The sequence below is a fragment of the Erithacus rubecula genome (genome assembly GCF_903797595.1).
Source record: "Erithacus rubecula genome assembly, chromosome: 16".
Lineage (NCBI taxonomy): Eukaryota > Metazoa > Chordata > Aves > Passeriformes > Muscicapidae > Erithacus > Erithacus rubecula.
Window position 1 is genome coordinate 16,421,609 of NC_136668.1, and position 24,600 is coordinate 16,446,208.

General features: G+C 45.7%; 2 protein-coding genes across 3 annotated transcripts; both read left to right on the top strand.

Annotated features, from left to right (window-relative positions):
* Positions 1 to 12,368, top strand: LOC306808901 (E3 ubiquitin/ISG15 ligase TRIM25-like; the record flags this gene model as incomplete). The annotated part of the gene is made up of 7 exons (XM_079319900.1): positions 1 to 757; positions 1,777 to 1,872; positions 2,139 to 2,372; positions 2,507 to 2,529; positions 3,634 to 3,773; positions 4,122 to 4,153; positions 12,255 to 12,368. Exons 1-7 carry the CDS (start codon positions 116 to 118, stop codon positions 12,366 to 12,368), a joined length of 1,281 nt encoding a protein of 426 aa, XP_079176026.1. The 5' UTR covers positions 1 to 115.
* On the top strand, positions 9,418 to 17,538 carry SLC26A2 (solute carrier family 26 member 2). 2 transcript variants are annotated; one of them, XM_079320243.1, is made up of 3 exons: positions 9,418 to 9,921; positions 13,113 to 13,739; positions 16,048 to 17,538. In XM_079320243.1, exons 2-3 carry the CDS (start codon positions 13,125 to 13,127, stop codon positions 17,530 to 17,532), a joined length of 2,100 nt encoding a protein of 699 aa, XP_079176369.1. In that variant the 5' UTR covers positions 9,418 to 9,921; positions 13,113 to 13,124; the 3' UTR covers positions 17,533 to 17,538. The 2 variants fall into 2 exon arrangements, with proteins under 2 accessions (XP_079176369.1, XP_079176368.1); XM_079320242.1 differs by lacking the exon at positions 9,418 to 9,921 and having other exon boundaries at positions 13,003 to 13,739.
* The last annotated feature ends 7,062 nt before the right edge of the window (positions 17,539 to 24,600 follow it).

Sequence of the window (24,600 nt, forward strand, 5' to 3'; positions counted from 1 at the left end):
AGGGCTCGGAAGGGAAGGGCTCGGAAGGGAAGGGCTCGGAAGGGAGGAGCTTGCTGCCTCGGGGTTGGGTTCCTGCCTCTGGTTTTAGTTTCGGTTCCCTCTCGTCTCTGCAGCCATGGCAAAAGCTCCGGAGGGATGTGGAGGGCCTGGCAGCCTGGAGGCCGAGCTGACGTGCCCCATCTGCCTGGCTGTGTACCAGGAGCCCGTGTCGCTGGGCTGTGGCCACAGCTTCTGCCGGCCGTGCCTCGAGGAGGTGCTGGCAGCGCACCAGAGCTCCCAGGGCCTCTCCACCTGCCCCACGTGCCGGGCCTGCCTGGAGCCCGGAGTGAAGCTCCAGAAAAACTTCAAGCTGGCCAACATCGTGGAGGCCTTTCAGGCCACCGCTCCCAAAGGACAGCAGGCTGGAAAGAAAAGCCTCCAACAGGGCAAAAGCTCCACGGAGGGGAAGACGGGTGTGGTTCCCTGTGAGTACTGCCTGGATGGGTCCCAGCCGGCCGTGAAAACCTGCCTGGTGTGTGAGGCGTCCCTGTGCCAGGCCCACCTGAGCAAGCACAACGCCAAGGGTTTCCATCAGGGCCACGTCCTGGTGGAGGTGGGAGCGGGCGCGGCGGAGGAGAGGAGGTGCCAGGATCACGGCAAGCTGCTGGAATGTTACTGCCTGGAAGAAGAGACCTGCATCTGCATGCTCTGCTCCATCGCCGGGGCCCACAAGGGCCACGAGGTCATCACCATGAAGGAGGCACGCGACCTGGAGCTGGTAAGGAGCTCTTGCCTCGCCGCGTCCCTGTCCTGGCCGTGAGGAAAGGGGGAAAGCCGCAGGGAGGGCGGCGGGGCTTGCACGGGTGATGGCGATGGGCCTGAGGGCAGCTCCGGCCATTTTCTGTCCGCCACAGCAAGGGACTGCTGCATGCACTGGGGTTTGCTTTGCATTCCCTCCCGTGTGCTGCCAGAGCAGTGGGGACAGTAAGCACAGGGACAAGAGCAGAGGAAGGTGTTTGGGGCTGGCCTGGATGAGCGTGGGTCGGTCCCTCAGGCTGTGGGGACATGGCAGAGCCAGTGAGGGGCTCTGGGACTCCATCACTGCACTGATCCCGGCTGGGACTGAGAAACATTCCTGCCAGGATTAGAAAATCCTTTGCTCCACAGAGCTCTGGGAGTGCCACTGCTGCTGAACTTTGGATGGGAAGGGAGTTTTCCCTCTCAAGGTCCTTCCCTTGGGCTCTGTCTGTGCTGTAGCACGCTGGGGTCAGGCTCTGCTCCCCAGTACCTGTGGCAGCATGAGGGGACGCAGTCTCAAATTGCTCTGGGGAGATTCAGGTTGGACATCAGGAGGAATTTCTTCCCTGAGAGGGATGTTAAACATTGGAAGGAGCTGCCCAGGGGGTGTCCCAGCCCTGGAGGTGTCCAAGGAAGGACTGGCCGTGGCCCTCAGTGCTCTGGGCTGGGTGACAAGGTGGGCATTGGGCACAGCTGGAACTTGGTGAGCTCGGAGGTCTTTTCCAATTTCAGTGATTCTGGGATTCCTCCCTCTGCCACAAAATTTGTGGAGCCAGTATCCCAGTGGATACAAGAGACATGGGGCCTCAGTGTTCCCACCTCCGAGTCCAGCTGCTGTCCTTGAAATACTCCAGAATCAGCTGAGGCTGAGTGGATAAAATGCATTTTCCTGCTCACTTACTGCCTTGAAGTGAGACCATTTCAGCAGCTCCACAGACTGCCAGTGTGGTTTGAAGCTATTCCTGCTGGGAGGTTCAGTGCTGTCTTTCCTTCTGCCAGGTTAACCTCTCTGACACCATGGCAAAACTGCAGGAATCGAAAAATTACTTAGTTACTGGCCTAGAAGAGCTTCAGAAAAGTGAGAATCAGATCAAGGTTGGTATCCAGATTATTGCCAATTTAGAGTATCTTTCCTTCACACTTTCCCAGCAATAACTGATGGTAACTGTACTGTTAGAAGCAGATGAATAGAAAGAGAGTGACTTTGTTACTACTTCGAAGTTACATTAAATATTCTAAGCAAATGTTTGTTTACTTCCTTCTAAAGCCAGTGCTAAGGAGAGATACAATCCTAATTGATAAGCAGAGGCACTAAACCTAAGGGTGGAGTTTCTGAGCCTTTTTCTTATCTCTTCATTTAGACCAATACCAAAACACTGACTTCTCAGCTAGAAGAGCTGTTTAAAAATATAAAGACAGAACTTGATAAGAAAAAGAAGGGGATCCTGAGAGACCTTCTGTATAATGAGGAAGCAGACCTGGCAATCATTGCCAACAAGAGGAAGAAAATGATGCAGAAGAGAGACCAGGCTGAGCAGAATCTTCAGGCTTTGCAGAAGAGAAAAGAGCAACCAGATATTTTCCTCTTCTTCAAAGTAAGCAGTGATATTCTGCTTTTCTTCATGGATCTGCCTTTTCTCAGCCAGGTGATTCTGAAAATCACATTAATGATATTTTTCTGTCTTCTTTTTTTTTTTCTTTTTTTTTTTTTTTGCAATCCTCATGGTAGGATCTGAAACTGGTCACAGACAGGTATGTTCCATTTCATAACACTTATTTTCTTCTTTGAAAAAATACGGTGTTGCTAACTGGGATCAAAGCCCACTGCCTGTGCCCCTCTGTCCCACCACCCTGTGCTGTAAGCTGCTCCCAATTCCAGCTAAGCCAGAGGGCACCACATGCACACAATTAACAGGGATGGAGAGATCCCTGCCTGCTCTTACACTTGTCCTTTTACATTCCAGTTTCCTGGCTGGATTCTGATGAAAACCACTGGCTTTTATTACTGTGTTTTTATCAGAGGTGAAGCCCCTAGGGTTCAGTTTACAGTAACACTCTCTTGGATACACACTGGTGACCCTCCCTCAGCTGAGGAATAGCCTTTGGCAGCAGAAGCACCCAGCTCATTTCCCACCAAGTTTTTGAGTTGTGGACAAGCTTGGTAGCTAGAAAGATTTATTATCACTTCTCTTGCAAGAAGAGAAGTGATATGCTTCTTTCATTTATAACTTCCCATTTCCTATGTGATGCCAGGGTGTCAGCTGTAATTCAGTGGTGCAGCACAGCACCAACAGCTCCAGACACACTGCAGCAGCACTGCAGGCCCAGCTGCACAAAGGGCTGCTCAAACATCTCCCTGGAATTTGAGAGGTCACCTCTGTGGCTTGCACAGATTAAAGCTGAGTTCAAATTTGGATTGTGAGGAGAACTTGGAAATCACTGTGTGTCTGAGGGCTGCAGCTCAGTCTGTTACTCACAGCTGTGCCACAAGCCTGTGGCATCAAGGTAATTTTCCAGAAACATGGACACAATTTAATAAGTCTGGCATTCTTGTTCTGCCACTGCTACAACACCAAGAGCCTGCCTGCAGCAAGCCCTGTTCACACACGGGGAATACCAAAGCACCTCCTCCTCTCCCATTATCAGCATTTGAAAGTTCCAGTGCAAGTCAGCAAAAGGCACTGCCAAATAAAAAGCACTATGTAATAATTGGAACTCAACCTTCACAAAGGGCTGTTAACCCAATAATTCACATTGCCAAAGCCCTCTCCTGTTGGCAGACTCTGTCCCAGTGAAGAATTGTTACCTTTGGATGCTGGATGGTTTTCCTTGGTGCAATGGCTCTCTGTGCCCTAGGATTGCCAATCTGAATCTGTGCCCTGAGCATGTGTATGTGGAGGAAGTGCAGCTGGATCAGACCTACACCATGAGCCAGTTTGAGAGGCAGAAGCAGAGTTTCATGTGGCAGCTGGACTGCCTGCTGCGGGACGTGCGTGGTGAGCAGCCCTGACCTGGCCCTGTGGGAAACAGGGACCCCAATCCCTGCTGGGGGCAGCTGGAGGGCAGGGGGCAGGTTTTTGGGGATTAAAAGAAACAAGTCTTGTGCAGGTACAAGGCCAGTTTGTCTTCTCTTTGATGTGGTTTTCTTCTCCCATCAACTTCCCAAGTTTTGGGTGCTCAGTCCCACAGTCAGGAAACATCCTCTGTGTTTGCCCAGCCCCATCCTCTCCTGGTTTATCTCTGACCATGAGATGCAGGGGACAGTACCCAGCCCTACACTTGAGTTCATTGCCAGCTTTGTAAACCATTCTTTTTTTTTTTTTTTTTTTTTTTTTTTTCTTCAGTTAGAACTTGCCAACTGAATGAAGAGCAGCACGTAAGTTCTTTTCTTTACTTAGCAGAGTCTCCAAGGTTGTCCCTCTCCTTAAAAAAAGGGAGTCAGATCTATTCACACCTCTTGTTCTGCTATTAACAAGATGTGATTTGTGTTTTACAAGACTCTAACATTCAACACCATTTCTTTACAGCTTCTCTGTCTAATACCTCCCCGGAATGTAAGTGTTCAAAAATACCATTTATTCCTCAGGACTCTGGCTTGAGGCTGTGAGTCTTGCAGAGAAATTCTCCCACCTGACAATTTGATCAGCATTTTGTTGCATGTCTCTCCTGTCCTTGCCAGAGGGTGCAGCCTCAGGGCACAGCTCTTGAAATCTGCACTGGGCAGAAATCTCTGAGAACTCACCAGGGAAATAATATATCCTCATTCTGAGGGAGACACTGGCTCTCAGGAAAACTCTGAAAGTTCCAAGGAAACCATGGAGGGGTTCTCACCAACTGGGCAGGAGCTGGAGCAAACCCAGTACCTGAAAATGTTCCCTAGATAAATCCAAATGCTGCAGGAGATATGAAACATGTGAACAGTATTTCTCTGCAGATAGCACTAGCCCAGTGCTCAAGTATCTATCTGCTGGGCACAGCAGGGCATCTTTTCTACAAGCTCTTTAAAATATATGTTTAGAAGTTACACAAAAGATTTTATTAAAAATTAATCTTTTAATTTCTGCTTCTAAAGTTTGCAAATGATTTTCTTCTTAATTCATAAATTCAAAAGAAAATCTTACATTCTTCACCACTTTTTAACTTTTGGATCAAATCTAGAGATATGTTTTTTTAGGCAGTGTATATGTCCATTTATTTGTCTTGTGAGCTCAGTCAGTGGCTATGCTCTATACAGAACCAGACAGTCACTCAAAACAGGTCAGGGAAAATAAATATTTGTTTCTGAGACAAGGCAATGTTTTGCTTGGAAGCAACTTGTCAAATATGTTATAAAATATCAATTCATTTTACAGTAAGTAAAACTTTTCCATCTTGTTTATTCCTACTGCAGGAAAACACCATTTAGGAGGAGCAACATACATCCTGGTGTGAGAATTTTGATTCTAGACCTAAGAGAGACATGAAAAACATGTCAGAACTGAGATGGAAAGAAAAACTTAAATATTATCCAAAATTACCTCTAATAATGAGAACCTGCTGTGTGTTTTGATCTCCCCTCCTACCTTGCATTCAAATCAATTCCATAACACCTGAAGATTTTTTTTATAAGTGCTAAGAATTAACATGAACATTATAAAATCTCCACCTGCTGCTGCATTGAAAACTGTGGACTGTATCATCTCATGGGTCTAATTATACTTTTGTACAATGATTTGTGATGTTTTTGTCACCATGTGGCTGAATAACCAAATAAATGGCTCTAGAAACATGGAAGCAAGGCTGGAGGATTTCATACCAGCACCAGGAATTAGCTGTTGAGAGCATTTTTTGTGGGTAGACTCCTGAGAAATCAAGGCTGAAGTTCTCTGTGCTTTTACAGGACTTGTGGCTACAACTCTGTCCTGTCACTTGTGATAATCAACATGCACCTGGTTTCAGGGATTAAAAATAAACACAGCAATCAATCTCAGATTTAGAGCAGTATCTCTCTTCCTGCTTTAAATGGACTCTCCAGCTGTGCTGTGTGCTCAGCCCTGCCTCTGCTGCACCCATCAATTGTCAGCACAGCAGAAAGTGCACGGCCAGATTTTGGGAGCTCAAGGTGACTTTGTAAATAATTCCTTTTTGCTCCATGCCAGCAAGGCACAAAGGGCAGCTGTTCAGCCACTCAGATGAGGTAAAAGAAATGAGCCTGTCCTTCAGCACTTTCCTGATCTGGGCTTCTCTCTGCCTGCTGAAGGGTGGGGAGCAGCCAGTGCAGGTGCTGCTGCTGCAGACAGAGTTCCTGCAGTGCTGCAAATCCCTGCAGACAGCAACCCTTACTCAAAGTGGGGTTTGTAATCCTGCTGCAGGCTCACAAAGCTTTGGGATAAATGGTGGAATTTCTGAGTTGATGGTGCACTTTAATTCCCCCATTTGCTCGTTTGCAAAGAGACTCCTCGGAATTTGTAACTTGTTTTAATGTTCTGTGCCTTGGCCTTGAGGAAGCAAAGAGCTGAAAGACTGGATGAAAGCAGGGTAAGAAAATACACTGACTCCAGCAATTACTTAACTAAGCCTTCTAACACACATCAACACTGAAAAATTTATCACCTAATTACTTCTTGACTCTAGGTGACAATATTGGACCATGACACACACTGAGGGTGCAGCAATTCTGCACAGATGTTTGTGCAGAACACTCTGTCTTGATTGCAGTATAATTCTGACATGCATAGTCCTGAGATATGGACAGGGTTTGTTTCTTTTTGATATTTTTATGGCTTAAGTATTTTGATTACCTAAGAACTCTGATTCATTGCATCTTTCCTTTTGTATTACGCCCTCTCCCCTCCAACCACTCAATTTTTCCTTGGCATTTGTCTCATCCTTGATGGAAGCATTTAAAAGCAGCTCATTTTAGCTCTTCTTTTTTGGTTTTGCCAAGCACTGAACAATGTGACTGAATTAAATTAAATGCATTTCAAGCATTAGGATGGGCTTCTTTCTGTTCCTTAGTCTGATGGGTTTTCTCAGTAAGTCAGAGCTGCCACATGTAGATCTGTGTGTGTGTGACATTAATTAGAGCTTTTCAAGCCCAGCAGGTCAGGGTGGGGAGGAAGGTTTGTCCCACGTAGTTCCATCTTCTCCATCTCCAAACTTAATGCAACAATGTGCAAATTCAGGCCTGAATCTCAGTGCACTGTGAGCTGGAGAGGGAAGGAAGGGCAAGGAGAGAAAATAACTCATTTTTCAGCACTTGCAGCATAACCCAGCCATCCTCCCATGGAGCTCCCAGGGAGTGCCAGGAGGGCAGGACTGAAGGAAAAAGGCTCCTTACACAAGGCTGGGAGCCAGGTGGCACAAAGCAGCTGAGAGCCAGGAGAATTCCCAGGCTGCCCTTATCTGCTGAGTGATAACACTGACCTGGGAGCCTGGAAAAACTGGGAAGAGTCAGGGAGAGTCTCTGTGTGTGGGATTTATGGACTGAGGGCTGATAACAGCATCACAGGCAGCACACAGAGCAATGTGCCAGCTGTGCAGGGCATGGACAGGAGCTGCTGGGCAAAAGGCAGGGAGGGATAGCTGCCAGGGCTGCCCAGGAGTGGCTGCTCAGTGGAACAAAGCAATTCCCAGGATTATTTTGCAGTCTGACCAACTGGTCTGTGGAGATTTGATGTTCCAAAGATGATGTGGTGATGTGGAGAAGCAGAGGGTTTGCCAGGCAGGCTGAGTGGGATGGGCAGATGGCACACACTGGCATTTGTGTGTCACCCAGTCCCAGCTCCTTGGCAGGAGGTTCTGGAGCATGAGGAGCCCTCATGAGAGGCACATGTCTCCAAGGCCAAAGGTTCCCTCAGCACAGAAATATATTAACCATAAAGCTTAATATACCTCAAGAAGAGGAAAACAGTTGGAAGTGAAATTATTTAATTATCTTAAATAATTGCTTGGATTTTTTCCACCCGTATTTTAGAAAATCAGTCTAAAAGTAAGAAGAAAAAAAGCCTAATTTTGGAGGGTTCCAGAAAAATAATAATGCTTAGGAATTTTTTCTTTTAATATCATATTCCAAGAAGATACTATTTTCCTGCTTCTTCTGAAGACATGATGTATTGGATGATCCAAGTTTTTCCACAGTGCTTCTAGAACAAGAATGACAATGCTGGAACACTCCTGGCTTGAGGTTTGTGATTTCATATTAGGATTCTGCAGAGTCCCCACACAAAAGGCTTTGAATGCTTTTGTCACAGATGTCACTCCTCCCAAGGATTTGCTCTGGTTGTCTTGGAGTCACCATATACTTCAAACTCAGTTAAAACTCCCGTGGAAGTCCCTAAAGGGATTGGGAAGTCAGCCACTGATGTTTTTGACAATGGACAGTCAGGAAAGAGGGAGGGAGCTCTTCTATTTCCATTGCAATTGCCTGTTCTGGTTACCATGACATCTAATAAACCCTCATGGAGAAGGGAAATGTTTTCTATGGAAATACTCAGTATTTCTACAGTAAGATTTACAGCATTTGCTTAACACTGAAAGGCATGAGCATGAATTCTGCAGGCTTGAAGTTGGCTTCGTTCGCTGCAACTGTGTATGGATGGGATTTTTTGACAGCTCAAGGTTCCACCTGGAATGCAAATATTGGGCAATGTTTGACTTCAGAAGAAACATCTGCTTTTCTGTGCAATGGGGAGGGGAAGGCAGACAGGGCTGGGCATGGCCCCTACGACCTTGACCCTCGAGCCCAGAGATAAGATCAGAGCACTTAACAGATACCTGGAATTTTTAATACCCGCATTACCAGGGATGCTTCATCCTCCCGTACTTTTTAATGCATCCCGCGGTACCCCAGAACAAAACGGGGCCAGAGAGTGTGACTATCCCCGACCTGCACAAAGTTTAATCTCTCTTCACCTCACATTATCAGCCCTACACCTTCCACTGAAAAGGGTTGAGCGCAAAGTCAAGAACCCAGGAGCAGCTTTTGCCGTGCCGGGATCCTTCGGAAGTGACCCGGGGCGGGGGCTGGAAGGGGCGCGGCTCTGCCCGGCCCTGCCTGCCCGGAGCGGGGCGGTGCTCCGTCCGTCCGTCTGTCCCTCCATGTGTGTGTCTGTGTGTCCGTCTGTAACTCTGTAACTCTGTCCGTCGGTCCCGGGGAGCCGCGGGCGGTGAGTGCCGAGGGAAGGGGCGGGCGGGGGCCGGGGGACAGCGGGGTCCGGCTCGGCCCCTCCCGAGCTGCTCCGACCCCCGGCAGGAAGCAGCGGGAGGAGAGGAAAATGCCCATGGAAGCCATGGGGAAGCTGGTTAGGAAAGCAGTGGCACCCCGAGGGTGGAAGTGTTGTGTTAAAAGCTAAATTGTTGCTCTCACTTTCCTTTTCGCTCTGCCAGGACCGTAGATGTTGGTTTGGCTCCCGCCGTTTCGGGAGGCACGCAGCGTGCGGGGTTCTCCTTGCGGTTTTTAATAATTTTATTAATTTGTGTTAGTTACAACACGACAACCAACGCACTTGCATTATCCAAGCGGGTTTCCACTGGTTTCGGGCGGGCTCTCGCAGTGTGGGATGCCCGGGGCTGAGCTGGCATCTCCTGCCGGAGGAAATTGCTCAGCCCATCCTCACTGCCCGGCACTGCTCCCCTTTCCCTGCTGACAGAGAGGGAGGGAGAAGGGCCCCGACACGGGAATAACTCGCTGGAAGGACAAACTGTTCATAAGAAATCCGGGTGGGATGGAAGCTGCTGCAGGGATCTGCTTCAGCCAGGGCCGGGCAGCCAACACGCTCAGCTGCCCTTGGAAGTGACACAAGTTCCCTGGAATATCCCTGCCAGCAGGGAGCCGGCTCCGTGGGATCTGCCCCAAAAATGCTGCTCGGGAGAAGGGAGGAGATCCCATCTTTGGGGTAGGAGCAGATCCCATCATTCCCAAAAGTCAGGTTTTATTGTCTGGCTTTGCAGGTTTTCCCACTTGAGTGAATGGCTGCTGGTTACTGTGCCAGAAGTGAGGCAGCTCTGCTTCCACATGTGTTCCTTAAACGTGGTTTTCATTATTCGTGTTATTTTCAGTCCTTTGTGGAAGTAAATGTTTGTGCCTTGAGTGTTTTGCTGGAGGATTTTGTCGAATTCCGAGGTGCAGGCAATGTTGTTCCTGCTTATCTGGGTATTATCGTGGTAATATTGAATTTCCTTATTGCTCCACAACAGTAAAAACATTAATTGAAAAAAGCCATTGTCAGACAAGGAAAGGTCAAACATTTAGTTGTCAAAATACTGTGCTGTGCTTTCCTGATCTGTTTTTAAGGGGGGTATTTTCTAAGGGCCCAGCTCTGGTTCAGTTTGTGTGGAACTTGGATTTCTGATTCATATGCTTCTCCTTTACAATTCTCCAGAAAATGTTCACAGCTTTTTAGATGATGGGTTTATTTTTTTAGTACATGTAAATTCTCCTGTGTAGCAAGGGGTACATGAGGGTGGGGGGTGATCACATACAGTGTTCATTTAAATGTAGAAAACTAAGGAAAACTGAGATGGGTATTGTAGAAAAAATACTTTTAATTTAGTTTCTACTCTGAAATGCTCACATCTGAAGTTTCACTTTGCAATAGTTATTTCTGCAGGTGATTGAGCTTCACAAAACCCATTTTTCTCTTATTCTCAAGGTGACTCTGATCTGCCACAGACAAATGAAGTCCAAGCCAGCCCTGGGCTGCAGGTAGTGCTCCCCCAAAAACAGAAGCCAGGCAGATGCTGCCACATCATGGGATCAGCAAGAAGGGCCCAGATGGGCTCCAGAAATAGTCTGGAGGTCTGATGACTTTTAGACACTGCAGGACCTCCCTGTATCTTTATTTTATGGCAGTCAGTTGATAATAGATACTGGAAATTTCCTCAGCTCTGTCTTGTAGGTTTTTTTGATATTTTATCTTAAGCGAAGTTTGTGGTAATGAGACACCCCCTGAAAGGCCAAAAGGGGTGATAAAAGTGAATTTTAGGTTGTGTGTATATAGCAGCTTTCAGAATAAAAACAACCCAACAGCTCATTTTTCAAATTAAATGTACAGAATGTGCTTCAGTGTCCAAACCATGAACCAAAGGGGTTTTCTCAGGGTTGGGTTTTTTTTATGTTTAAGAACAAAATGCAGTTTTATTAGGCAAGCCTGGGCTGATGGTTACAAAATTAATACAGGGCAGCACTTTGAGGCAGAAAAGGGTGAAATGAGTGTTGGAAATTGTGTCATTTCCTCCTATCCTGACATGGCACAGGGCAGGGACTGCATGGTGAAAGGGCCTTTTCATGCCATGGAGAGAAAGCTGTCATGCAAGTCAGCACAAAGACCCAGTGTGTACTCAGAGTTCTGGAGCCAAAAAGGTTTTTACTTAGAATATTTCCCCACTGTCTGACACAACTGAAACCCAGGCACCCCCTCCCATGCAGATGTTTTACAGCAGCACCAAACTGAGCTCCCTGGGGCTGGTCTTGGCACATTTAAGAAAATCCCCAGGTTTGAGTGAGCTGCCTGTAAGTCTTGGAGGAGGGATAGAAGGAACCAGAAACATTCTCACTACTGAAATCTTTACTAAAATCTCAGAAAACAAACTCATTGCTACATATAAAAAGTAGTCTGGGTTGATTTTTTTCCCCCCTCCCTCAGCTTTTACAGTGCTGATTTGCTGAGCTTTGGGTGGGTGAGAAGCCTTTTGATTTGTAACTCTCTGCTGGTAAAACAAATAAAACTTCTTGAGCAAATACAGCTCCCAAATGTGCTTTTGCAAAGTAGAGCTGACCCAGGCTTTTGTAATACTCCCTTGGTTCTGACTGTATTTAGGGGAGTTGTGAGGGCTGTAAATCATCCCTGAGCACACTCTGCAGTCCTGTACAGGTGGGTGAGATTGAAAACCTGCAAGATGGGGCTGGGGGTCTCCTCCAGGTGTCATCACTGTGTCATCTTGAGCATGCCCCTTCTTGTTGTACAGTTTCTTAATTTGAAAGTCCTGATTCTTCCTGTGGCCCCAGTGCCAGTTTTAATTAGGAACTATTTCTGTACCAGCTGCCCAGGAAAGTTCTGGAGTCCCCATCCCTGGAGGGATTTAAAAGATGTAGATGTGGCACTTAGGGACATGGGTTAGTGGGGCCTTGGCACTGCTGGCAGTGTTGGACTGGATGATCTCAGAGGGATTTTATAACCAGAAGGACTCCACAGTTCTGGGATGCTCTAGCTGCTTGTGAAATTGGTGATTAAATTAACACATCCTGAGGCAGACCCAAGTGGCATCCTTAGCACTGCCAGTTCCAGGAGCAATTAATTAATTGGTACAATTAATTCAGGACAATTGGACAATTAATTGGGCAATTAATTCAGCAGTGAACATTCCATGCACAGTAGTCTGGCTGATGTTTGCACTGCATGGAGAAGACCTGAGCAGCACATAAATTCCATGTTGTCCTTGGCACTCTGGGGCTGCAGTGCCAATTCTCAGGGTTCTCATGCTGGGTCTCCCCCCAGACCAGTGAGTTTCTGGCTGAAATGGCCTCCCTGTACTGGTGGTACCAGGTACTGAGGCTTCAGGAGTTTTCTGCAGAATTCTGGATGTTTTCTGAAGGTGGGAGAGCTATGTAAGTGCTGCAAGTTTCATTAGGGTGTGTCTCATTAAGATTTTGCTCTTTTCCAGTCAGGCAATATTTCCCAGTGTTAAATTATTGGTATAATTACCCTGCTTTACAGTCTGTGGGCAGCTTGAACTAGAGCACCAGTTCCAGCAGAATTGTCCCACCCTATCTATCACTGTGCCCATTATTATTGTTTCCACCTGTGTACATTATTTTGATCAGGTGCAATTTCCTTGTAAAACTTTTCCAAAGTGTGAAGTGCTTTTTTTTCACAGGGTGTCATGGCCTGTAAAAAAGTCACTTCTTAGTTAACCAACCTTTGCAGTATTTGGCAGGCATCACTGCATTTAAAAAAAAAACAAACAACAAAAAACAACCCACAAGAGGCTGTGCTTTGCTGGGAATGTCCTACCTGCAGTTAATTTTCAGCAGCTGAACTGGAGTGGCTGTGGCACTACAATAACCCCTGTGTCTGGCTTTGCAAGGTGGAACAGGCTGCAGGCAGGGATTTTCTCAAGGAAGCCTCCCAGGAAGGCAGGGCTGCTGCATTCCTGTGCATTTCCCAACCCTGCCAGGGGCAGGTGTGTTCCACAGGTATCAGCTTCCCTCCTGGGAAAGGTCACTCCTTGCTTCACAGGGCTAGGGAATTGCTTTCTTTCTGCTGAGCTGAGAGTTTCAGCCCTTGGCTTTTCATAAATGTGCAAGTCTCACATTGTACATTCATTTTCTGATTTAATTGTCTTTGTGTTTTCAGTGAGTCCTGGTGATGGCAGCAATGACAGAGACCAACAACATCCATGCAGTGATGGAAGGGCCAGAAGATGATGCCAAGTGCAGTTTCCAACACAGAATATTCCTGGAACCCCAAGAGAAGAAGAGGAGCATGAAGGCTCTGCTGGTTAAGCAAGCAAAGAAAACTTGCAGCTGCACCCCAGCCAAAATTAAAGATTGTATTTTGGGGTTTTTCCCCATCTTACAGTGGCTTCCTAAATACAAACTCAGGGAGGATCTCCTGGGGGATGTCATGTCTGGTGTGATCGTGGGGGTGCTGCTGGTGCCACAGTCCATTGCCTACTCGCTGCTGGCAGGGCTGGAGCCCATCTATGGCCTCTACACCTCCTTCTTCTCCTGCATCATTTACTGCATCTTCGGCACCTCCCGCCACATCTCCGTCAGCATCTTCGGGGTGGTCTGCCTGATGGTGGGGCAGGTGGTGGACAGGGAGGTGGAGAGAGCTGGCTATGAGCTGCAGCCAGGTGTGCTCAGTGCCCTGCCAGGGGACAGCAACAGCACCAGCAACGGGACACAGCTGCTCTGTGACAAAAGCTGCTACGCCATGGCCGTGGCTGCCACCATGACCTTCATCTCTGGGGTTTACCAGGTAAGGGCAGCACGCTCAGCTCAGGGACAGAAATGAGATCAGGCGTCTCTTGGAAGCCTGGGGAGTTTGAGATTTCCTGTGCTGACAGGCACTGACCCCCAGGAGAACACTGCATTTCACTGAGGCGGTGGAGAAGCTTCCAAAATTGAGTGACAGAACTGGGATTGTGGGTGTGCAGTTTGAATAGAAGTGTGCAATATCACAAAACTTACAGTTTATGGTTTTAGAATATAGTAATATATATATATAGCAAGATGGAGGTTTTAGGGCAGAGGTTTGTCCTTCTTCACCTTCTTCTTCACCTTCTCCTTCTTCTTTGTGGTCCTAAGTGGTATTGTGTAACTGGATAAGGTGGTTGGTTATTGGGTTACAAGTCAAAATAATTTAGGTGTCATTTCTTAATTGGACTTAGAAGGCCTTGTAGAGAGATAGAGCTCCATTTTTAGTTTGTTAGCTTGAGGTGCTGTAGAACTCAGGGTTTGTGAGACTATAAAATAGATAAGAACTAATAAAAATCTGAGTACAAACAAGAAATACCATCTCACACATTCAATCCTGACCCTGGCAAAAAGAAGACAAAGACTCAACACAACATCTGTTGGTGGGTTTTTTTTTTTCAGAATAGTTAATTTTTTATTGTGGATAGTTCATTTTTATATGGCATTAGAAGGTGTTTGAATGTATTTGGTGAGTAATCTAGTGAAACTCAGTTCATTGGTTGATAAGGGTTATTGTACATGTCTGTCAAACTTTGCTGGTTTTAAATTGTTTATTTTCTTCACAGATTCTCATAAGATAGATTCCTTGTTTTTTTAAGTGCAACCTGGTTTTTCACCAGAATAGCTTGTGATGCAAATTGCTTTTCATTCCTAGAATTTGTTTCTTATAGAAACTCAACAGGCTAACTTAATGCAGTTGAAAGAGTAATAAAACCTGATTTTACAAGGCCTTTTTTTTTTTTGAAGTTTTATCTGTTTACAACAGACAGGCAGGTGTGGTGTGCAAATAGCTGTAATTTGAAGCCAAAACAATGCAATTGCATGGAAAGGGCTACACTGAGGAAATCCAATATATTTTATATTTATACATTTCATTTCCTAGAACTCACTGCTTGCCTAAATTAAAGCAGGTTTCTTTGTTTTTAGAGTCTTACTCATTAACCAGAATGGGATTATTTTTAGCAGTTCTGCAGAGCTGTGGTATTTGGGTCTGTGAGTTCACATTCATTTGTTCTCATCTGTCCAGGGTGATAGCCAATCCAAATGTATAGGAGGGGAGCAAAACATGTTTGTGATGCTTTAAAACACAGGTTTTGGACACAACCTGGAACTTTCTGTACTGCAAGTTTGTGTTTTTTCAAAAACATTCTGGGCTTCCCAGGCTACATTGAGTTTTGGGTTTCATCTTTCATCCCAGTGGGATGGGTGCAGTTTTGGAGTTGTGAATTGCACTTATTATTCTTTGCAAGTAAAAATACAATTCAGTTTCTTTATCTGAAGAAATCAGACTAGTTTATCTTCTGTCCCTCTGAATATTAAGCACATTCTCTACAGGCCAACACCCTCAAATTTTTTTTTCCAACCAAAATCACATATTCTTTGTATCAGAAACTTTACAATCAAATCATAAAAAGAAAATCTTCTCACACCAGTTAATACAGCCTAACTAGGTAAGCTATTTGTTATTAATGTTTTACACTTAGAACAACCTTGAATTAATTATCAAGGCTATAAGGCAACCTTTTTGAGAGCTGTGAGCTGATTTCAGCCAGTCCAGCTCCCAAACCTGCCTCCTCTTCAGTAATTCTTTGAGATTCTCCTGGAGTTCCCAGTTATCTCTAATTTATATGACCTGCAGCAGAGTTTGCAGCTCATTGCAGATTTTCTGAGTCAGAGGACAGCTGTTAGAACAGTTGTTACCCACAATAAAACCTGTGGTTTTATTGCAGGCTCTGAACTCCAGTGTAAGGCAGATAAAGGTCACCAGGAAAGTTTTAGATCCTTGCAAAGTTCACAGAGTTTAGAGGAACTGAAAGAGTAACGACAAAAGCAGACAATGTTTCAAACGTGGGGGTTGTTTTTTATCCTCTAGGTTTTCTTTTTTTCTCTTTTCCCCACCAGGATGATTAGCAGAGCAAACAATATGAAGACCCTCAAAAAGGCTGGTTTGAAAACTGGAGACTTTTCTCCCTGCCCAGACCACAGCTCATCCTCCAGGGCCGTGCACAATGCTGGGTTTTTTATCCCAGTTGATAAAATCTGTGGGATTTTTGTGTCCTGACCCGTTGTGTGTGTTTGATTCCTTCCAGGTGGCCATGGGTTTTTTCCAGGTGGGCTTTGTCTCCGTGTACCTCTCGGATTCTCTGCTCAGTGGGTTTGTCACCGGGGCCTCCTTCACTGTCCTGACCTCCCAGGTCAAGTACCTGCTGGGGCTGGACATTCCCCGCAGCGGGGGCATCGGCTCCCTGGTCACCACCTGGACAAACATCTTCAGCAACATCCACAGCACCAACATCTGCGACCTCATCACCAGCTCCTTGTGCTTCCTGGTGCTCATCCCAGCCAAAGAGCTCAACGAGCGCTTCAAATCCAAGCTGAAGGCTCCAATCCCCGTGGAGCTCTTGGTGGTTGTGGCGGCCACTCTGGCGTCTCACTTTGGGAAGCTCAGGGAGAATTACGGCTCCAGCGTGTCCGGCCACATCCCCACGGGGTTCCTGCCGCCGCGGGCCCCGGCCTGGAGCCTGGTGCCCAGCGTGGCGCTGGACGCTGTCCCCATCGCCATCATCGGCTTTGCCATCACCGTCTCGCTCTCGGAGATGTTTGCCAAGAAGCACGGCTACACCGTGAGGGCCAACCAGGAGATGTACGCCATCGGCTTCTGCAACATCATCCCCTCCTTCTTCCACTGCTTCACCACCAGCGCCGCGCTGGCCAAGACCCTGGTCAAGGAGTCCACGGGCTGCAGGACGCAGGTGTCGGGCCTGGTGACCAGTTTGGTGATCCTGCTGGTGCTGCTGGTGATCGCGCCGCTCTTCTACTCGCTGCAGAAATGCGTCCTGGCCGTCATCACCATCGTCAACCTCCGCGGAGCCCTGCGCAAGTTCAGGGACCTGCCCAAGATGTGGCGCCTGAGCAAGGTGGACACGGTGGTCTGGGGGGTGACCATGGTGGCCACGGCGCTGATCAGCACCGAGATCGGGCTCCTGGTGGGCGTTTGCTTCTCCATGCTCTGCGTCATCTTCCGCACGCAGCGGCCGGAGGCGCCGCTGCTGGGCTGGGTGGCCGAGTCGGAGACCTACGAGTCCCTGTCTGCCTACAAGAACCTGCAGACCAAGCCTGGAGTCGTGGTGTTCCGATTCGAAGCCCCCCTCTACTACATCAACAAGGAGTGCTTCAAATCCGCCCTCTACAAGCAAACCGGGGTCAACCCCCTGTGGGTGAAGGCAGCCAAGAAGAAAGCGGCCAAAAAGATGCTGAAGGAGAAGGAGGCGGGGTGTGGGGAGCAGCAGAGCGGCGTCCCCGTGGATTTGGGGTCGGAGCCTGTGGGGTTTCACACCATCGTGATGGACTGCTGTGCCGTGCAGTTCCTGGACACGGCCGGCATCCGCACGCTGCGGGAGGTCTGCAGGGACTACGGGGACATCGGGGTCCGCCTGCTGCTGGCCCAGTGCAGCCCCTCTGTCAGGAGCTCCCTGCTCAGGGGGGACTTCTTCCAAGAGGGAGAGGAGCAGCTGCTCTTCCACAGCGTGCACCAGGCCGTGGACTTTGCCCTGGGCACACACGCCAAGAACTAGCTGGGCAAGGGGAGGTTGGAACAAAGCCTGGGCAAGCACGTCTGTGCCATCAGTGTGTGTGGCACAGGGCAGGCTGGCACTGTGCCACCTCTGGATTTACCTGCACTCATTCCACTGCAGGTGCTGAAGGAAGGGAGTTCCTGCCTCCATTGTGGCCAATCTGCAAATCTGGACTTTGTTGTTCATCTCGTGCCTCCTCTCTGGAGATTTCTATGTCTCAGTTTCACTCTTAAGTGATAAAATCTTTGTTACAACTCTGTCTTTGTGGATGAGGGGGGGATTTTGGGGTAGGCTGGAGCAGCTGAAGAATGAGGCAATTTGTTTCTCATCCCTCATTCTGGCCTTGCTCTCCATCACCACACCCTTGTGTTTGCCAAGGAATGGCTGCCAGGGACTCTTTGCTCTGGTCTTTACTGGGCAGTGTTTGATTTTGCAATCTGAATCTCAGATAGAGAAATCAAATCTGAACATGCAGGAAAATATCTTAATGGATATCTTTTAACCCAGCACCTCTCACCTCCAGAGGTTTTGGCACTGCCTCCTAATTCAGCCAGGCCACAAGGGCATGGTTCTCCCATTCCTCCACAGGCCTAAACCTGCCTGTGCCCATGGAAATTCCACCTCTCCAGCCTGATTTTAATGATTTTTTTTTTTTTTCATAGATGACTCTTTAGAAATCTGATTCCTTCTTATGGTCAGTCAATTGTTTTCCTAATATTTAGGAATTCTTCAGAGTTGAGAACGTTAGATATGGAAAATATCTTGTTCTTTAATTTTAACCAAAAAAGTCCCTTCTAGGCTGTTTTTTACACCAGGCAAAGAGAATCAAAAGCACCAAAGTGAAAAGGGACAAATAGATTATCCAACATCTGCCCAGATGTGTCCATGTCACACAGACTTTGTGCATGAATGCAGGATTTATTGACTATAAACCCTTTACTCTGTCCTGGACCTTATGCAATGGAAGTGCACAAATCATTGGTAAAGGAACCAGGAAATTTTTGAGCTTTTTTTTTTTTTACCTGTTCAGTGTAAATAAAGCTTTTTACTCTGATTTTAAATTATGTGCAAGTGAAGAGTGCCTGTTCTTCATGCTAAAATCCAAGGAGAGGAAGAGATTCTCCTTCCTCCCAGCAGTAGAATACAATTGTGAAGGCAGATTTGAGGGATTAACAATTTTTCCTGAGTCCCAGCTGTACACAGCACACATCCCTGGAAGAGGGTGCTTTCCTCCCAGAGGAGTTTACAGTCTGAATTTCAGGTGCTTCACAGCTTTTAAAAGGGAAAAGTGCTGTGTACAGACAACATTCTCATCCTTAATCATTCAAATATAATGAGTCAGAAGCCAAAAAGGCATAAAATGCAATATGAATTGTGAAATGTTTACTAAATAGGAAGATATATTGAGTTTTGTTGGGTTTTTTGGTGTTTTTTTTCTGAGCAGGGACCTGTAACTATTCTCTTCTTTCTGTGAAAACTGAATGTCATGGATCATTTCACCCTGGGAGCCTCAAAGAAGGATGAGGCAGCAGGAAGATGAGTCATTTTTGTTTTAACTGAACTTACTGCATTTTTTTAGGACACCAGAGCAGTAGCATCCAAACCCTACAAATATTGTTCTGCCTCCTTTATAAAGGAGATGAATCCCAAATAGGAGATAAATCCCAAATAGGAGATGAGATAAATCCCAAATAGGAGATGAATCCCAAATAGGAGAGGAATCCCAAATAGGAGATAAATCCCAAATTCTGAATTTTTCCTTTGCTGCCATAACCTCCTGCATGAACATTTTTATTCTGGGCTGAGGATCCTTTGTGCAGTGTGGGGAGTTTTAATCACTGAATTGGCATTGCCAGAGAGGATTGAGCTGAGCTCTACAAAATTATATTATTATTATATTTTTAAATTTACAATTATTTTAAAATTGCAAGCCTGCAATTTTAGGTTGTATTTCAGTTTTTAGGGTTATATTTTTAGGTTGTATTTAAATTTTTAACCGATTTTGCTTTGTGTGGAGGTGCCACTCAGATCCCCTGGGTAGGTTTGTCCCCACAGGGATGGCAGTGCCACATCCCCTTTGCAGCACAATTTGCTCACATGATCAGAAAGAATCTCTGGAACTTGGAACAAAAGCAGTTTAAAAATGCTGATTTTTAACTCCTGTTTTGCCACAGAACAGCAGAAAATGCTGGTGACAAAGGACAGCACAAATATTTTATTTTTTATTGCAAATGTTCCTGCCTTGCTGCAGCTGCTCGTTCTTTGCCCTGAGGAATGGGCAGGACACAGAGAGGAGCAAGGAGCTGCTGGCCAGAGGATTTTTAGGACAGGTTAGTCATGAGTGCTACAAAACTCAAATAAAAATATATTCCAGCCTCTTTCCCTCTCTCCCATGTTTTTTTTTTCCATGCTGCCCAGGTGGAGATTTTTTCACCTCTGACCATGCACAGGTTTGTGTAACCAAATTCCAACCCTTTATTTATTCAAAGATGGCTTTGCAAATCCATTCCTACCTGTGCCAGGAAGGGAGGAATAGCAAAGTTAACTCCAAAAAGGACCAGTGGGATGTATATTTGTGGCTCCTGGCTATTTATTTATATAAAAGCACAATAAAAGAGCCATTAAATGATTTTTCAGGTAATGAAATCTGATTATGTCTAAAAGATGTGCTGAAGAGCACATTGCATTTGGCATCAGTGCTGTTTGTGCAGCCTCCAAATTCCATTTCAAGCAAAACACAAAAAAAAAAAACTATTAAAATGCAACAGCAAAAGCAGGCAGGCAACCAAAAGAAATATTTTAATATTCTTATTTAAAATAACATCCAGGGCTCATAGCATTAATTAGTATCTATTATTGCCCTGGCTTAAAGGGAACTGAAATAAATGTCATTTGCTGGAGAGTTCATGCAATAGGGAGTTCTTGGGAATTAACTGGAGATTAAAGCTTATTATGGCTGGAATTTCTTAGAACAGTGGGTTTCAGCCCTTTTTCTTTTAGACCTGGAATAGTTTTTTAGCAATGACATGAATCTGATTGGAGCCTATTGGCAGGCATTTCTTTATGGACTCTTTAAAGCAATCCAATTTTATCTTTAGGAATTGGGGATCACTGATTGGAAACTTTCCCTCTAAAGCATTTGTTTTATGAAGGAATTCCATGTATTTATTTATTTGCTGCTGTGTGATGCATGCAGCAGCTGAATATCTCAATTTTTTTTTTTTTTATTCCTGTCCTGTCAAGGGCTCTCCTGCCTTCTACTGTTTTAAATGAACAGTGCCACGTTTTTTAGGCTTTTTTTTTTAAAGTTTTTTTGCTTGTTTGTTTGTTTGTTTTTTGCCAGGTGTATGTGCCAGGTTTTTAAAAGTGAAATCTGCCATTCTCACTGCTTCCTGAGCCTTCCCTCATCCCCTGAATTTGTAAATTATGGGAAAGAGACCCCTCAGAACGACTGGATTTGGGTTTTCCCTCAGTCTGGAGCAGGGATGTTCCTCCCAGGTACAGACCCCCAATCCAGACTGGGAGCTGGTATCAATCAGCTCAATCAATTCCCAAATGTCCTAATCAGCAATTATCAGTGTGAATGGAGAATTAAGAGATCATTAGCACGTTCATTAACAACAACAGAGCATTATGGAAATGAGCACAGCCTGACTGAAATGTTTTTAGCCTCTCCTGCTCAGTGCCAGGCTCTGTTTCCCCTCTTGCTGCTGGGGCTGAGAAATGTTTCACTTGTCTGAGTGTTCTGACACAAAAACCATTTTCAGTCCACTTCCCAAACCAGGGGCAGGCACTGCAGGGGGCACAGGGTTTGTTTTGGGTTTGCACTGACTTTGCCAAGCTGGGATTTAGTGATGCTGATTCCCTTGGAGCAGCTCCACCTGCCCCCAAACACTGCAGGACCAACCTCCAGCCTCTGTTATTGCAAATTTGTTTTGCCTCCAGACACAGAAAATTGACTGTAAACAGGGGAAATCGTGTGTGTTGGTGTTCCATGTGACCTGCTGCTCAGTTTTCATGATCTTTTGATAAAGTCAAAGCTCCTGAATAATAAAGTGAGTGTAAAACAACTCCAGAATCTTGGCCCTCAGTCTGGTTTGGGGCTGACAGAGAATTTATGGAGCTGTTTGTGCTGCCCAGGAGCCACAGATGAACCTGGAGATGTCTTCATTTCTGTGTCTTCATTGTGGAATTTCTGTGATTTCTGTGATTTTTGTGAGTGTGGCACCAGCCACTGTGCTGAGCTGCCTGTGTGGAAATCAGGGATTTCTGGGTTTATGGTTATTTATTTCTGTCTCATTTTGATCTCAGCCCACACCTGGCTGTCCTGGCCAGGCCAGCAGAGGAAGGTGCTCCCTGCTGGGAGAAATCTCAGCCTCCCTTTTATCTCTGCAAAAGAAATATTTACTTCTTCAAGCAAAAATCTGTTCCAGGACATTATTTTCTCTTATGGGTTGGTTTTTTCCCACCTGCTTTGGAAAAGTGATTAAATGCTTGAAGTAATTGACATTTTAAATTTTTTTTTTTTTTTGTGGACATGGCTAAGCTGATGAAACTGGGATGCAAATATTCCTGTGCTGCTCTTGCCATGTTGGGGCTTCATATTGGTGTGGCTGAGTTTGTTCTGGGTGTGGGATGATGTTTTGGGACTCCAATATTGGTGAAATTCCAATATTGGTGAAATTCTCCACACTAGAAGGGATTGCACTGGGAATGACCTCATTAAATCCCAAGAGTTAATTACACTGGGTCATCATCTTTATAAGCCTTTGGAGGATCAGCTGCTCATGTGAAAATCAACCTGATCTTTACAATTTCAGTCAAACTCTATCTGAGGTGGAAATAATTCTGAGCCTTGCTTTTTCCTTTGAGATCATTGCAGTGCAAAAAGCAAAACTTCTGCTTAGGTAAAATGGCAAATATTTTATATATATTTAGTTCATAGCATAATTAGTACCTGTCTATTTTATTTTCTAGAGATTCTATAAGCTAAGGCATTATGTTATTATTTGATGTGCAAATTCATCAAATATTTCAGCATTGGATGGAGAAGGAAATTTCCATTTCCATGCTTAAATATTTGAATCCCAGCCCCCAGGTGATCTAAAGACTCCACAGGTGGGTAGGAAACATTTTGTTGAACTTGGGTCCAATTTTTTATATCTGATTTTTTTACTTAAAGAAGTAAATTTTATGTGTATGTGAAATGCAATTCAAACATGGTTAAGGAGAGGTTAAATCTCATTTTTTATGACAAGCACACGATGCTTTGAGTCTTTAATTTTGTGTTCCTGACCATCTCTGGTATGTTCTGGGGTATGATTTTTTAATAATTGAAAATTCAGAATAATTTTAGACAGTTGTGAATAATCCTCTGCAGAACAAACAGAATGACAAAATGTGGGTTTTGTTGGAGCAGCAGTTTAACCAAACAGGATTTCAGGACTGGACTCAAACCCATTTGTCAGCACATCTGGCCTGTTAACAAAATAATTGATGTGTTTTGGGGGTAAAATGTGGGGAAATTGTGTAGTGTGCAGAAAAGATCACTTTATACCAAGCAAATGTTTGTAAGGAAAATTTGATTTTGTGTTCTGTGTCCATCCTGTGCCTGTGCACTCCCTGTCCTGTCTAATTTGTGTCCATTGTTATTTGTAACTTTTCTTGTGCCTTTTTGTCACTGGAGATTTGTTAGCAAGAGAATTTTCTGTCCAATCTGGGTAAAATCATCGGGATTTCTTCAGCACAATTAAAAGATGATATTTATGGTTTTTTTTTTTGTTGTTGTTGTCAGATAAATTCTTGATCATGGGATGGGTGAGGTTAGAAGGGACCTCATACCCAGCCCTGCACAGCTGCTGCTGTGGCTGTCAGTGCTCCTGGAGACAAACCAAGCTGGATTTTGGGAAAGGTTCATCCCCCAGAGGTGCTGGCACTGCCCAGGCTCACAGGGAATGCCAGAGCCCCAGCAGGGTTTGGATGATGCAGCAGGGATGCCCAGGCTGGGATTCTGATGGTCCCTTTGGTCCCTTCCCTTTGAATCTGTGATTCCATCCCAGTTTCTGTGGCTGGGTGAGGTCATGGCCAGTAAGAGCCAGAAAAACCTGTGAGCAGCTGTGAGGGCAGTTCTGGGCAGTTCCTGTGGCATTATGTCTGAAAATGTGTCCTTGAGTGATGGAAAAGACTTTCCTGCTTTTTGACTCCCACCACACCCTGTGACAGCATCCCAAAAAAAAAAGCTTCTCCTTTTTCAAATCTGATGGAAGATTCAATGGCAGGAGATAAGATTTGGAATGTCCCAGGGGGCTCCAAGCCCTGTCCAGCCTGGCTTTGGGCACTCCCAGGGCTGGGGCAGCTTTTCTGGCACCCCCTAACAATGCCAAATGGCTGGAAATATGAAATAGAAATGTATGTCCATGTTTTCCCTCCACTGCATTCTTCTGGAATCAATTTAATCTGTTCACCTCATTTTTGTGGTGGACAGGGCAGAGATCCAGAGCTGGATCTTCCTAAATGAGATCAAACCCAAAGATGGGCTGTGCTCAGCTGTGTTTCATCCCAGGGAACAATCAGACAAAATTCCAGCCTGGCCAGCTCTTCAATGCCTGACTCATCACTTCTCCAGTGCATTTCAAGATGAAGAATTCATAGAGAAAATGGAAATTTAGGTCAGGAGGAGGATGGAAAAAGGAAAATGAGTGAGTAGAGATCACATCATGCAGGTCAAGGCACAGAATGAGCTGTAACTAGGAACAAAGTGTCTGAAAGAATCATCTTTTCAGGACAAGGCCAAGGAAGAACAGCCTGTAACTGAGAGCAGGGGAGGGGAAAAGGGAACTTTCAACGATGCACTGAGAATACATGAGCTGTGGAAGAATGGCAGAGAAGAAAAGATTTGATATAAATAGATAAAACCACTGAGCAGCTGCCTCCCTACCATGTGCTCTGATTTTCTCCTGCTGCCAGAGAACATGGATGTTTCTTCTTTATTTACTCCTAATTACTGACATCCAGACTTCCCCTGATGAGATAAATGCAGCTCAGGATTCTGCTTTCCCAATTCCCTTC